The sequence below is a fragment of the Mus caroli genome, chromosome 8 (genome assembly GCF_900094665.2).
Source record: "Mus caroli chromosome 8, CAROLI_EIJ_v1.1, whole genome shotgun sequence".
Classification (NCBI taxonomy): domain Eukaryota; kingdom Metazoa; phylum Chordata; class Mammalia; order Rodentia; family Muridae; genus Mus; species Mus caroli.
Window position 1 is genome coordinate 63435572 of NC_034577.1, and position 12356 is coordinate 63447927.

At 49.5% G+C, this 12356-nt stretch overlaps 1 protein-coding gene across 16 annotated transcripts in view; it reads left to right on the forward strand.

Annotated features, from left to right (window-relative positions):
* The window catches only part of Myo9b (myosin IXB), an 86807-nt gene that overhangs the window by 53898 nt on the left and 20553 nt on the right, over positions 1-12356 (forward strand). For 9 of the 16 annotated variants that reach the window (XM_029480413.1, XM_029480418.1, XM_029480415.1 and 6 more), the window contains 8 exons: positions 361-477; positions 1052-1186; positions 3237-3358; positions 5751-5892; positions 6112-6316; positions 6798-6876; positions 9177-9266; positions 11115-11228. In XM_029480413.1, the coding sequence (XP_029336273.1) occupies positions 361-477; positions 1052-1186; positions 3237-3358; positions 5751-5892; positions 6112-6316; positions 6798-6876; positions 9177-9266; positions 11115-11228 (1004 nt within the window). The remainder of the gene's footprint in view (positions 1-360; positions 478-1051; positions 1187-3236; positions 3359-5750; positions 5893-6111; positions 6317-6797; positions 6877-9176; positions 9267-11114; positions 11229-12356) is intronic. The other 7 variants (XM_021169313.1, XM_029480421.1, XM_029480422.1 and 4 more) reach the window with 2 other exon arrangements.

The following is a 12356-nucleotide window of genomic DNA, read 5'->3' on the forward strand; positions in this document are numbered from 1 at the left end:
CTGCTGTGTCCTGGGGCCAGTATAGGATTAAGCAGACTTCAGCAGGAGGAAAGTGAAAAACCTGGTTGAAGGGTGGGGATGGCACAGTCATAACACACCTGTACATGAGGCCCCAGATTCAGAGCCTTATAACACCTGTGACAAGCCAGCTGTGCTGACATCCATCTGCAATCCCAGCCTATGAGGGGGTAGAGGCAATAGGATCAGTTGTTTAATTATCCTTGGCTACATGGCAAGTTCGAGGCCAGCCTGAGCTACATGAGACTTTGTCTATGAATATAAGACAAAACTAGGTCCTAACTCTCAGCACCATAGCCTGCTAAGGTCTCCCACCCCAGGTAAGACACCCTCTGTTCACAGGCCATAACTGCACGAGACTCCATGGCCAAGTCCCTATACAGTGCCCTATTTGACTGGATTGTGCTAAGGATCAACCACGCCCTCCTCAACAAGAAGGACATGGAAGAGGCTGTTTCCGTGAGTGGCCAGGCCCTGAGCTGGGCAAGAATAAACCCTGTTCTTGGGACAAGCCGTGGAGGCTAGGAACCTATGGGATCTCTGCAAATACCAGGGCTGGCAGAGGATTCTTATCCTCTACAGCAGCAGGTTTCAACCTGTGGGTCTTAGATCAGATATTTACATTACATTTCCTAACAGTAGCAAAAATTACAGTTATGCAGTAGCAGTGCAATAATTTTATGGTTGGGTCATCAGACATGAGGAACTGTAATACAGGGTCACAGCATTAGGAAGGGTGAGAACCTCTATTTTACAGGAACCCAGGCATCTTCACTCAGTGTCTGGAAGTGTGATAGGCTAGGCTTCACCCCTAGCAATGCTAGCATGTGGGCACCAAGCCGTAGGTTCCCCCCCCCCCCCAATCACATTGGATATGTGCAGGCCTGGTTCCATCAAGAATTAGTAAAGGAGCCATTTGTAAAAAACAGCGGGTACCAAGCTGGTCAGGACAACACATCCCCACTTGTGCAGCCCCTCTCAGGAGGGCTAATCTTCCCAGGAGGCCCTGGCTATAACCATACCTGTCTCCCAGTGCTTGTCCATTGGCGTCCTGGACATCTTTGGATTTGAGGACTTCGAAAGGAATAGCTTCGAGCAGTTTTGCATCAACTATGCCAATGAGCAGTTGCAGTACTACTTCACCCAGCACATCTTCAAGCTGGAGCAGGTAAAAGTGGACATCTGTTCCCACCCCAGCCCAGGGTGATCCCTAAAAGTCAGTGGTGTCCCTTAGTATCAGCAGGCCAGGGCCTGGGTACAGCAGGTTCCCCAGACTCCAACACTATGTCCTTGAACTCGGTGCCATGCTCAACTGCCTTCAGCAGCCCCTACAGCAAGCAGCAGTGCACACATTCTGTCACGTAATTTGTGTGACTCTACAGGTGGTCAGATCATGCCCCCTGTGTTCTTCCCTTTGCCGTGTTAGCCTTTCTGAAGAGGCAGGATCCACAGGCATGGGAAGCAGCTACATGCACTTTCTGCAGCCATATCTGGCTCCTCTTAGGCTCTGACCACACCTACACTGTAACCTCCTCACCCCACCTCACCCCTCAGACACTAGCCTTCCCTGCTTTCTGTCTTTATATATTTGTTTACACTCCAGCCCTTGGTCAGCGGAGTTATACTGTGTTTGTTCACCTCTGCACTGCCGGGTAGTCTGACTTAGGAGAATGGCCACCATTTTCATCCCTACTCAAATGTCAGCATCCCATTCCTGTGTATGGCTGAATAATATTCCAGTGCATGGCTGGGCCATGTTGAATTCATGCAGTCACCCACAGATTTTATATTTTGGCTTGTAGACACATATGTACAAGTCTGGAGTCACACCCAAGGGGAAAAAGAATTGCTGGAGCCCGCCACCGCTTTCTAAACTGTCTGAAAGACTATCCTTCTGTCCACGGTTTATAGGGCATCATCTCTCCATTGCTCACGTAGCCTGCGGGGATCAGCAGGGCTAGACCTGGCTTTTCCTCTGGCATCATACACACTGACACACTAGCCCTAGCATCTTTCTGCTTTGCAGCAAAAGTTGAGAACCCAGACAGACACCAGCTTACTTGCTCAAATGGAGAAAGTTTCTCCTTGCCTGCTTTGAGACTGGGTCTCATGCAGCCCAGGCTGGCTTTAATCTCACCATTAGTGAAGATGGCCATGAACTCCTGATTCTCCTCCGTCAGACTTCTCTTGAGTGCTGGGTGACAGGTGTACACCACTCTTAAGTTATGCCAGTGGGACAAGAGTGAGCAGAGCCAGCTCTAAAGTGTGCACTTTGCTGGTGTCAGTGATGGCTGACTTACATGTCCTGTCTTCCCGCCCATGTCTCTGTTCTTTGTTGCATGCCATCTTTCCTTCCTGTGACTCGTGGGGGAAACAGAGCCTGAGAATGTTAGAAAGTTTACTTACTTTACCAGGTTGGAGCTGTTAGGTCCCTGCTTCATCAGGTGAAGTTCAAGCTAGAAAGCATGTGGCATGAGAAACCAGAACAGAGCTGGGATGGCAGGAACACTTGTCGCCTGGCTCTGAGGAGGCCAGGTGGGCAGGAATTTATCCTTGGGTATGTAGTGAGCTCGAGACCAGGCTGGGCTACATAAAAAAGCCACAGCGCTGTGCATTGCTCAGCACATGTGAACAGGTGTGCTTGCTTGGGCGTGTGTTCCCTTCCACAGGGTCAGACTTATCCAGGGATCGTGAACAGTCCGATGAGCTTTTTAGGTTTTCAATTTGTATATGTATGTACATACATACACACAAGCCCACGAGTGGAAGCTAGAGGACAGCTTGCCCCATTGCTTCTCTCTTTTTACCATGTGGGTCCAGGGAATCGAGTTGAGGTCATCAGGCTTGACAGCAAGTCCCTTTAACTGTAGAGCCATCTTGTTGGCTGCCAATCAACTTTAAGTGGAAACACCTCTTTCCACACATTATATCCATAGTGAAAATGTTTAGGCTTGTTATTCTCATGATTCCATCAGCAATAGAGCAGCCATCATTTACACTGCAGTAGGAGTTAAAGTAGATGTTAGGAGAACTGGAGGCGTGGCTCAAGAGTAGAGCCCCTACCTGGAATCCCCAGTGAGGGAATGGGGGCGTCTCAGTGGTGGTGCCTCTGCTGAACTTGTGCAAGGCCCTCAGTTCAACCACATTGTATGCAAGGAACCTCTTTCTGAATCCAAGGCAGTGAGTACCCACCCTCCTTAACATTCCTCACCTTGCAGGAGGAGTACCAGGGTGAGGGCATCTCGTGGCACAACATTGACTACACCGACAACGTGGGCTGTATCCACCTCATCAGCAAGAAGCCCACTGGCCTCTTCTACCTGCTGGACGAGGAGAGCAAGTGAGCGTCCCTGCCCTATCTGTTCCACCACATGCCAGTGTGGGGACAAGTCAGGTTCCCTGAGCTGCTCAGCTTCTCAAATTCATCACTTCTCCCCAGGGCTTGTCCAGCATGCTCTGTAAACAGCAGGCACATGGCTTACCTGTGCTGACTGCCTGTGCTAGCTGAGCACATCTTCATGGAATGCTCAGCACAAGCAGCTCACCATGTCCGGAGCAGGACTAGGGCTGGACAGAGACAGCAGTGTGTGCCTTGGAGAAAGGGAGGGCGGCATCTTAGTCACCCAGTTGCCCTTGCAGAAGTCAGGTGGCTTTGACTTGGTTGCTGTGGCTGTGATGACAAGTCTTTTCCCTCTCATGGTCCTGGACACTGGTATACTCCAAATCAAGAGACTGTCAGAGCCTTAATATCCCACTCTATGACAGGTTCCTCTGAAAACAACAGGAGAGACCAGAGGAGCTTCCCTGTCCATGGTGCTATCCTTATGCTGAGGCAGGAGGCTGCTTACCATACAAAGGCCAAGAAGTAGAGAGGCTCCAGGCAGTGGTGGTACATGCCTTTAATCCCAGCACTTTGGAGGCAGAGGCAGGTGTATTTCTGAGTTTAAGGCCAGCCTGGTCTACAGAGTGAGTTCCAGGACAGCCATAGCTACACAGAGGGACCCTGTCTTGAAAAAAGAGAGGGGGTGGGGGAGCAGGCAGGTGAAGCTCCTGCCTGCTGTGGCCAAAGCCCTAGTTTCCATCCCTAGCACCACATAATGTACTTGTCCTTCTAGTACCTGAGAGATGGAGACAGGAGGATCTGGAATCCAAGGTCATTCTTGGGTACATCTTACATCAGGGCCATCCTGGGTTACATAAGACCCTGTCTCAAAAACAGAAACCAAGAGAAGGTGTAGAGTCCCAGAATCCCCTGCAGCTTTTTATCCTCAGCATCCTGACTTCTCCCACAAGACCCAACTCCTGAGAGTCCTAGCACCCTGCTGCAGACCCTGTACCTTAGGCCACATCTCCACCCAGAGAAGCAGAGCTCAGACAGGAGAAAAGGAACCAGACTTAACCAGCAGCTGCACAAGCTCCTCTGTCTGCAGCACCTGAGAAAAACAGCTAGGAGCCGGTGCTGTGGCTACCTGCTACAGCCATTGTGATAGGGCAGTCACGTGTCAGGCTGCGGAACATTTACCAGGTGTGGTGTATTGTTGGGCAGCAGGGGCAGCAGGCGTCCACTGTGCATGCAGAAGTTAAAAACCTCTTTGTTGGCTTGTTTCTCTCCTTCAGTCATGTGCTTCCTGAGACTCAGATCATCAAGCTTAGCCACAATTACCCTCACTTGCTGAACCATCTCACTGGCTCTGACTTGAGTTTCCTGAAACAGCCATGTTAACATTTATCACTGCAACGTTTTCTTTTTTCTTTTCTGTTTGTGTGTATGTATGTGTGTGTGCGTGCGCGCATGCATGCGGCAAAGGCAGTGAGGGCCCAACTCCCAGCCTGAGTGGTTGTGCCTCCCCTACCAGACAGACCTCCTCCCTCACCCAGCTATGGAGCCCCAGGCATCTGCCACACATCTGGCACTGCCTGTGTTTATAGTGAGGCTGGGGCCAACAATGTGTGCCAAAAGCCAGGGCAATGTTTCCCTCCCTGGGGGCAAAATAGCCAGGTACAAGGAACCTCTTGCTTGCTCCATCTGCCTCCCTCCAGGGGCAGAACAGAGCCTGGTTTCACCTGTTAGACCATGTTCATGCTCCCTGTGGGGAGCAGGAACCTGATGCCATAGCTCCAGGGCACTTGTCCAGGTACACATGGATCTAAAGCTAGAGGCTCCAGTGTGGAATCTGAGATGCTGCATGAAAGATTGATAGAAGCTGGGGGCTGGAGAGATGGCTCAGCGGTTAAGAGCACTGACTACTCTTCTGAAGGTCCTGAGTTCAAATCCCAGCAACCACATGGTGGTTCACAACCATCCGTAATGAGATCTGGCGCCCTCTTCTGGAGTGTCTGAGGACAGCTACAGTGTACTTACATATAATAAATAAATAAATCTTTAAAAAGAAAAAAAAAAAAGGTTGAGAGAAACCAGCAAATCTGGTCAGCAGTGTAGGGGAAAGCAAAGGCAGCCTATCAGGGTAAGCAAGGGGCCAGGAGGCCCAACACTTTGTTAACCCTGTAGTCCCACATTTGCCACATGGATGTGTCCAGTCTGTGGTGAGAAGCTTACAGTTGGCCAGCTCAGTCAGTTAACAATGGCTGCCAGCAAGCCTGAAGATCTGAGTTCAATTCCCAGGGTCCACATGGTAGATGGAGAAAACCAACTCTTGCAGGCTGTCTGAGAGTGTGTGTGTGAATGGGGGGCTCTTAGCTGAGTGTGTCTGTGTGTCCACTCCTATCCACAGCTTCCCACATGCCACAAGCCACACTTTGTTGGCCAAGTTCAAGCAGCAGCATGAGGACAATAAGTACTTCCTGGGCACACCAGTCCTGGAGCCCGCCTTCATCATCCAGCACTTCGCGGGCAGAGTGAAATACCAGATCAAGGTAGGCTCTGCCCAGTGCCCACACTATTCTCTGACCTTTTGCTGTTACTCAGTTGGAACAGCATGTTCTGGGGTGCTTGCAATCATCCCAAACCTGAATACGAGTTGAGCCAGGACTACAGAGTGTTACTGAGACCCATCTGGGTACAACCCTGTCAGCCCTTTACTCCTGGGGCATCTATGAGCTCTGAGGGGTGACCAACCACTTCCACCTCACCAGGACTTCCGGGAGAAGAACATGGACTACATGCGGCCTGACATCGTGGCACTGCTAAGGGGCAGTGACAGCTCCTATGTGCGCCAGCTCATTGGCATGGACCCGGTAGCTGTGTTCCGCTGGGCTGTACTACGGGCAGCCATCAGGGCCATGGCTGTGCTGCGGGAGGCTGGGCGCCTGCGTGCAGAGAGAGCGGAGAAGGCAGCAGGTAGGGACTGAAGAGCTGCCCTCCCTGGTGCCAACCCTGGAAACAAGCAACATAGTTGACAGACAGTTACAGCTCATTCTAAAGCTGAGCATAGCTGCTTGGGAGGCAGAGTCAGCACAATCATGATTTTGGGGCCAGATTGAAAAGTTAGTGAGAATCTGTTTCCAAGACTAAAGAGGGCTGAGGTACAGCTCAGCAAGTAGTGCCCCTGCCCAAAATTCCCCAGTGAAGAGCTGGAGGCATGACTCAGGTGGAGACGCTGCCTAGAATTTCCCCAGTGGAGGCTCAAGGGCAAGGCATAGGGGTAGAGTCCCCCAATGAGGGGCTGGGGCTTGATTGGCGTAGAGTGCATGCATAGCATGTAAAAGGTCTTGAGTTCAGTTCCAGTTTTCTCAAAAGAAGAAAAGAATTGACTGCTTAGCAACAGGCCTGGTGTTGTGGGAGACCTTGACAAACAGTGTGTGTTCACTCTCCCCCGCAGGTATAAGTAGCCCTGCCACTCGAAGTCACATGGAGGAGCTACCAAGAGGAGCCAGTACCCCTTCAGAAAAACTGTACCGGTGAGCAAGACTTCAGTTTGTTCCACCCCCAACCCTGTGAGGTGTCATTGTTTATACTGTTGTGGAGCCTTATACTGTCAACCAGGGTCCTTATGGCCGAGTAAGCCCTCGAGTGGCTGAATGGACTCAAAAGACCCAGAACAGAAAAGCCCTTGCATGGGCCTTTCTGTACTCCAAAAGGCGGGTCCTGGGATGGCATCTGCATTGGGGAGGAATAGTGAGCACAGAGGATGCTGGGGTTTAGCCTTGACAGGAGTTGGAAGTTGTTAAGAATTAGGGATACCAGCCAGGCGTGGTGGCGCACGCCTTTAATCCCAGCACTCGGGAAGCAGAGGCAGGCAGATTTCTGAGTTCGAGGCCAGCCTGGTCTACAAAGTGAGTTCCAGGACAGCCAGGGCTACACAGAGAAACCCTGTCTCGGAAAAAAAAAAAAAAAAAAAAAAAAAAAAAAAAAAAAGAATTAGGGATACCTGGTAGGCAAATAAGAACACAAATGAGATATAATGCTGACAGGCTGGTGTTTTGACATGTGAGCTTTTGGAATTTGGGAGTTAGGGTGCTTATATAGAGTTGATTTAGCCCTAGTTTTTTATGAAATTATATAAGAAAATTGGGTTATAAAATTTATGGGGGGGTGGGTAAACGCTTTTTTATTTTTTTGTGCTAACATTTTTTGTGATATAGAGTAAAATAGATTTAGAACAGAAAAAAAGAAATTACATAATTTTCTATATAAAAATTTTATAGCAAGCATTATTTTTTGATTATTAGCTTTTGGTGAGGTTGGGGCAGCAATATTGTGGTTATAAAGTTAGTATTTTTTAGACATATGTGAGATAATACGGTTATATAAAAGAGCAAACATAAGGTTACATTGCTGACCCTGCAGTTTTTATAATTTTTGGACCCTACTTGCTTGTTTATAAAAATAGTTTTATTTAATTTATATAGAGAATTTTTAGGGGGCTGCTACCATTGTTTTTAAATTTAAGGAACCCATTGCTAATTTTTGGGAAATATTTATATATTATTTTATTTTTAATTTTATAATAAAAATTCTTTATTTTAATTATATAGAATTGAGATTAAGACTGGGGAACAGCTGCAGAATTATTTATTTTTGCTTCTAGCTTTAGGTTATTTTTATTTAGAGCAAGTGATTATATTTTTTTGAATTTATGAATGGCCTCTTTAATATTAGCAACATTTAATTTTTAGATATTAAGCAGGCTTCTATTAGATTTTTCCAGGTCACTAAATACTGGCTTAATTAAGGAAGGAAGGAAAGGAATAGCAAATAGATAAAGGAAATATTAAGTATTAAGAATAATTGCAGAAATGACATCACAAGTTGCTTGCACCAAAGAAACAGATCTTGTGAACTCTCAGTACTCACTCATACTGGGGCTCACAAGAGGCCATCACCTCGCACTTTGAAACATGGTACCCCTGGCAGGCTTTTCTTTTTTGTCATCAGGAATCCCAGGCATTTTGAGCTTAATGTGGGGATGTCTCCAACAAGAGGATGTTTTCAGTCCCCTGACTTGAGGAGGGTAAGGGACCTTTGAGGCTGCAGAGTAACACACTGAGGAAGAGGGAGGCCTCACTATGAGCCTACTGGACTCTGCCTCCAGGGCTGAGGAGAGCAGGGATCCTTCTTCTCTTGTCATTCTCTTGCCAGCTGAGTAGCTTCTGCTAAGCTTTTCCTTCACAGTCATTGAAGAGGCACTTAGTGAGCCTAGGCAGGGACCTGGGTCCTCCTCTTGGCTCCAGGAGGGTATAAAAGTGTGTATGAGCTGAGCCAAGAGTACCAGCCTATGCTTGTACCTGATTGTGGGGCTGAGGCAGAAGATTTGAAAGACCAAGGCTGACCTGGGCTGCAGAGGGAGACCCTGCAGACAGTAAAAGGTTGGGAGTGTGCATCTGTGTTGTGGCGCTTGCCTCAAACAAATGAGCCTCTGGGTTCACTTCCCTGAATATCACTTGGCATGTGGCAGGTCAGCCATGCTCAACAGTTGCCAGAGGAAGTTCCAAGTCAGGAAAGCCGTGTCCCAGCAGACTTGGAGCAAGGCAGGCATGGTTGTACACATCTGTCTCCTAGCTATGCAATAATAGCCTAAAACAGAAGGGTTGTGACTGAGTCCATCTGGGCTGCTGAACCAAATCAGGAGTTAGGAGCCTGCAGGACCCATGTAAAGGAGAGGCTTCAAACCACAGTGTCTCCATGTGAGTGGCCCATACCTGGCCAAGCTGTGTCAGTGCTGTGTGTCTGCTGGCTTCACTGAGCTTCTCCCTTGCAGCTGCACAGGGCTAGACTTCTCCTTTGAGCGCTCTGAGGAGCTGGATGTTAACGCTTTTGAGGACATCATGGCTTTCTATGAGAGCAGGAAGTAAGTAGCAGCCTTCGCACCAAGACCAGGGAGGCACAGGCCAGGGCCACCATCTGGGAGCTCAGAGCAGCATCCTTCCTGGGGACACACTGCCACATTTGGCCATGTCAGGGCATATGTGGGGCTGGTAGGAGCCCCTGCTCTGAGCTTTCTAGACAGGAAGGCTGCGCAGCAAGTAAAGGAACCTATTAACCCAGTGTCACCCATGTCGTTTTTTGCTCTTGTGCCTCCCTGGAGGGCGAGGGAACGGAGGTAAGTATGGCATCTATCAGGGCACGAGGCATGGTGCATGTATCACAGTATGGGGCTGCACACAGGGCCACCTTCAGGTCAACTGTCAGAGCCTAAACATGCTTTTAAAATAATGGGAGTGAGGCTGGCAAGATGGCCCAATGGGTAAAGGTGCTTGCCACAAGGCTAACCCACCTCATTTGAATTTAAGAATTCACATGGTGAGGGGAACCTATTCTTGCAAGTTGTTCTCTGACCTCTACACACGCACCCTCATACACACATACCTGCATCCACACACATGAATGTGCCCACACACATGAACTGTCACATGCACACACAGACACAAACACGTACACACGTACCCTCAGACACATGCGCACAAACATATAGGTAAATACTGAAGAGCAAGTGAGAATCAGGGCGAAGCTCAGTAGCAGAGCAGCTGCCCAGGGTGCGTGGGCCTTGGGCACCGTGATGGCAAACGTGTGGGCACAGAAGTGGCTCAGTATTGTTGCAGAGGACCCACATGCCAGTGTTCTCGTGGGCCAGCTCACAATTATCTGTAGTTCCATTGCCGAGTATTCTGACCCTCTCTTTCAGCCTTCATGGTCACCGCACTCATGTTCACAATCCCATACATATCTACATGCTTATGCACATAGTTAAAATAAATTTTTAGTGCCAAAAGTACCAAACCCTAGAAAGAACAGTCAAATGTCCTCATGTCTGGACACAGATTGGCCCCTTGGGGCTAGAAAGAGGAAGCTTAGCCACCAGCTGAGAAGTACCAGACAATGAGGGGATTCTATGGGCTCCAGGGAGGTCAAGACTGAGCCATGCTCTGCAGACCCAGCCAATTTCACACAAATTACAAAGCTCATACATACAAGATCCCAGCTGGCCGAACAGCTCAGGAGAAAGGTGCTCGCTGCCACACCTGACGCTCTTGCATTTGCTCTCCAAGTCCCCACATGATAAAAGGAAAACTGGCTGCTTGGAGCTGTCCTCTGACCTCCACAGGCTGTGGCATGCCCCCACCCCAAGATATAAATAAAAGCCACTTAAAAAATAGAAGACCGGGGCACCTGAAAGATGGCCCACAGTTGGGAGCATTCGCTGTTGATCTAGAGTTTGGATCCCAGGACCCACATGGGCTATTCGTAAATGCTAGTCACTCCAGGTCTGAGGCACACAGCATCCTCTCTGGCCTCTAGTATAACTTAGCCCCTGTGCACATGCAACCACCCATGTATATGATTATGCACACACACTCATATACACACATGTGCACACACACATAAAATTCTTTATATATATATGGGAAGGCAGATGTTAATTCTGTAAGTTCAAGGCCAGCCTGTTCTTCATATCAAGATCTATACCAGCCAGGGTCCTGTCATAAGCCCATGGTCCCCTGAGCTTAGGGACAGTAGATGTTCCTGACCCAGTCCTCTCCCTCAGGAAGGACATAGTGGTCACCCACACTCCCCTTCCTCAAATGCATGTTTTGTCTCCTGTGGCCTTAGGACACCCTGATGGGCACTAGAGCCCCAGGTGGCGGGATACGTTCTAACTGTTCTTCTCTCTGTCACTGGGTCCCCTTCTGTCCCCCAGCGATTTGCATAACCAAATCATCAAGAGCCTCAAAGGACTGCCATGGCAGGGCGAGGACCCAAGGAGGCTTCTCCAGTCCCTCAGTCTGCTCCAGAAGCCCCGCACCTCCTTCCTGTGAGTCCCCCAGCTCCTGCCAGTGCAGCAGCCACCACCGGCTGCTCCTCCTTCACATGATTGGTCACTAACACTCCCCCATCTCCAGCACGGCCTCACAGTCCAGCCCTCAGCCAGCTGCTGCTGACCTGCCCTAATGTCCCTGCCAGCTCCCTGAGCTGAGCAGTGCTCCTCTGAAGAGATTCCTGCTCTTGTGCTGACCAAGTCCTTTCCTCCCTGGCCAGCTTGCAGAGCACAAGCCTCCATTGCCTGGCCTTTTCCTGCTCTGACCTTGTTGTGAAACCCATGGAAGCAAGGAGCATGTAAAGCTGGGACCAATCGTAGGCAGGGGCCCCACTCCATCCCTGTCATAGTTCTCTGAAAGGGGATGAGAAGTCTCAAGAACCCTTATGCTGACGTAGCACCACTGAGGTGACCTGTCAGGGCTCCCACAGGGTCTCACCATGTTGTCCATGCTGGCCTCCAACTCTCTGGGCTCAAAGATCCGCCTCCAGGTGGATGATCTCTCAGCACGTGAGAACGCTTGTTCCTCTGTTCCTAGCAACAGTGTTGACTAACTTCCTGGTATTCCAGCTTGAGGATCCCCTCCTCTAGCCTCCATGGGCACTGCACTCATGTGTGTGCACACATTTATACATACTTTAAAAAGAAATCTTCGGAGAATCCTCCTGCCTCAGCTCTAGGAGCAGCTGGAGCTGCAGGTACTTGCCACCGTATCCAAACGTGATTTTTACATGTTTCTCTGTTGCTTTCTTTTAACCCACATTGAGATGCAGTTAAGGGCTGGGGTGTGGCTTGGAGACAGCAGAGGTTTAGCATTCACAGCCCTAAGGCCTGAAAGCTCCTGGCCACATGCATGGTGAGCAGGGTTCTTGTGTGCTCTAGCTTTCCACACCATACCCAGATACCGTGGCACTTGCCCAAGCACACGCAGCCTGAACAAAGCGAAGGCAGGAGGATTTGGGTGGGATGGAAAGGAGGTATTGCATGCCTATCATCCTGGCACTGGGATGCTGGAGGCTGGAGGTTCAGGAGTTCAGTTATCCTCAGCTACATAGCACATACAGGCCAGCCTGGTATACATGAGTCCCTGTGTCTTAAAAGAATTTCACTGTGAGACCACCAGAG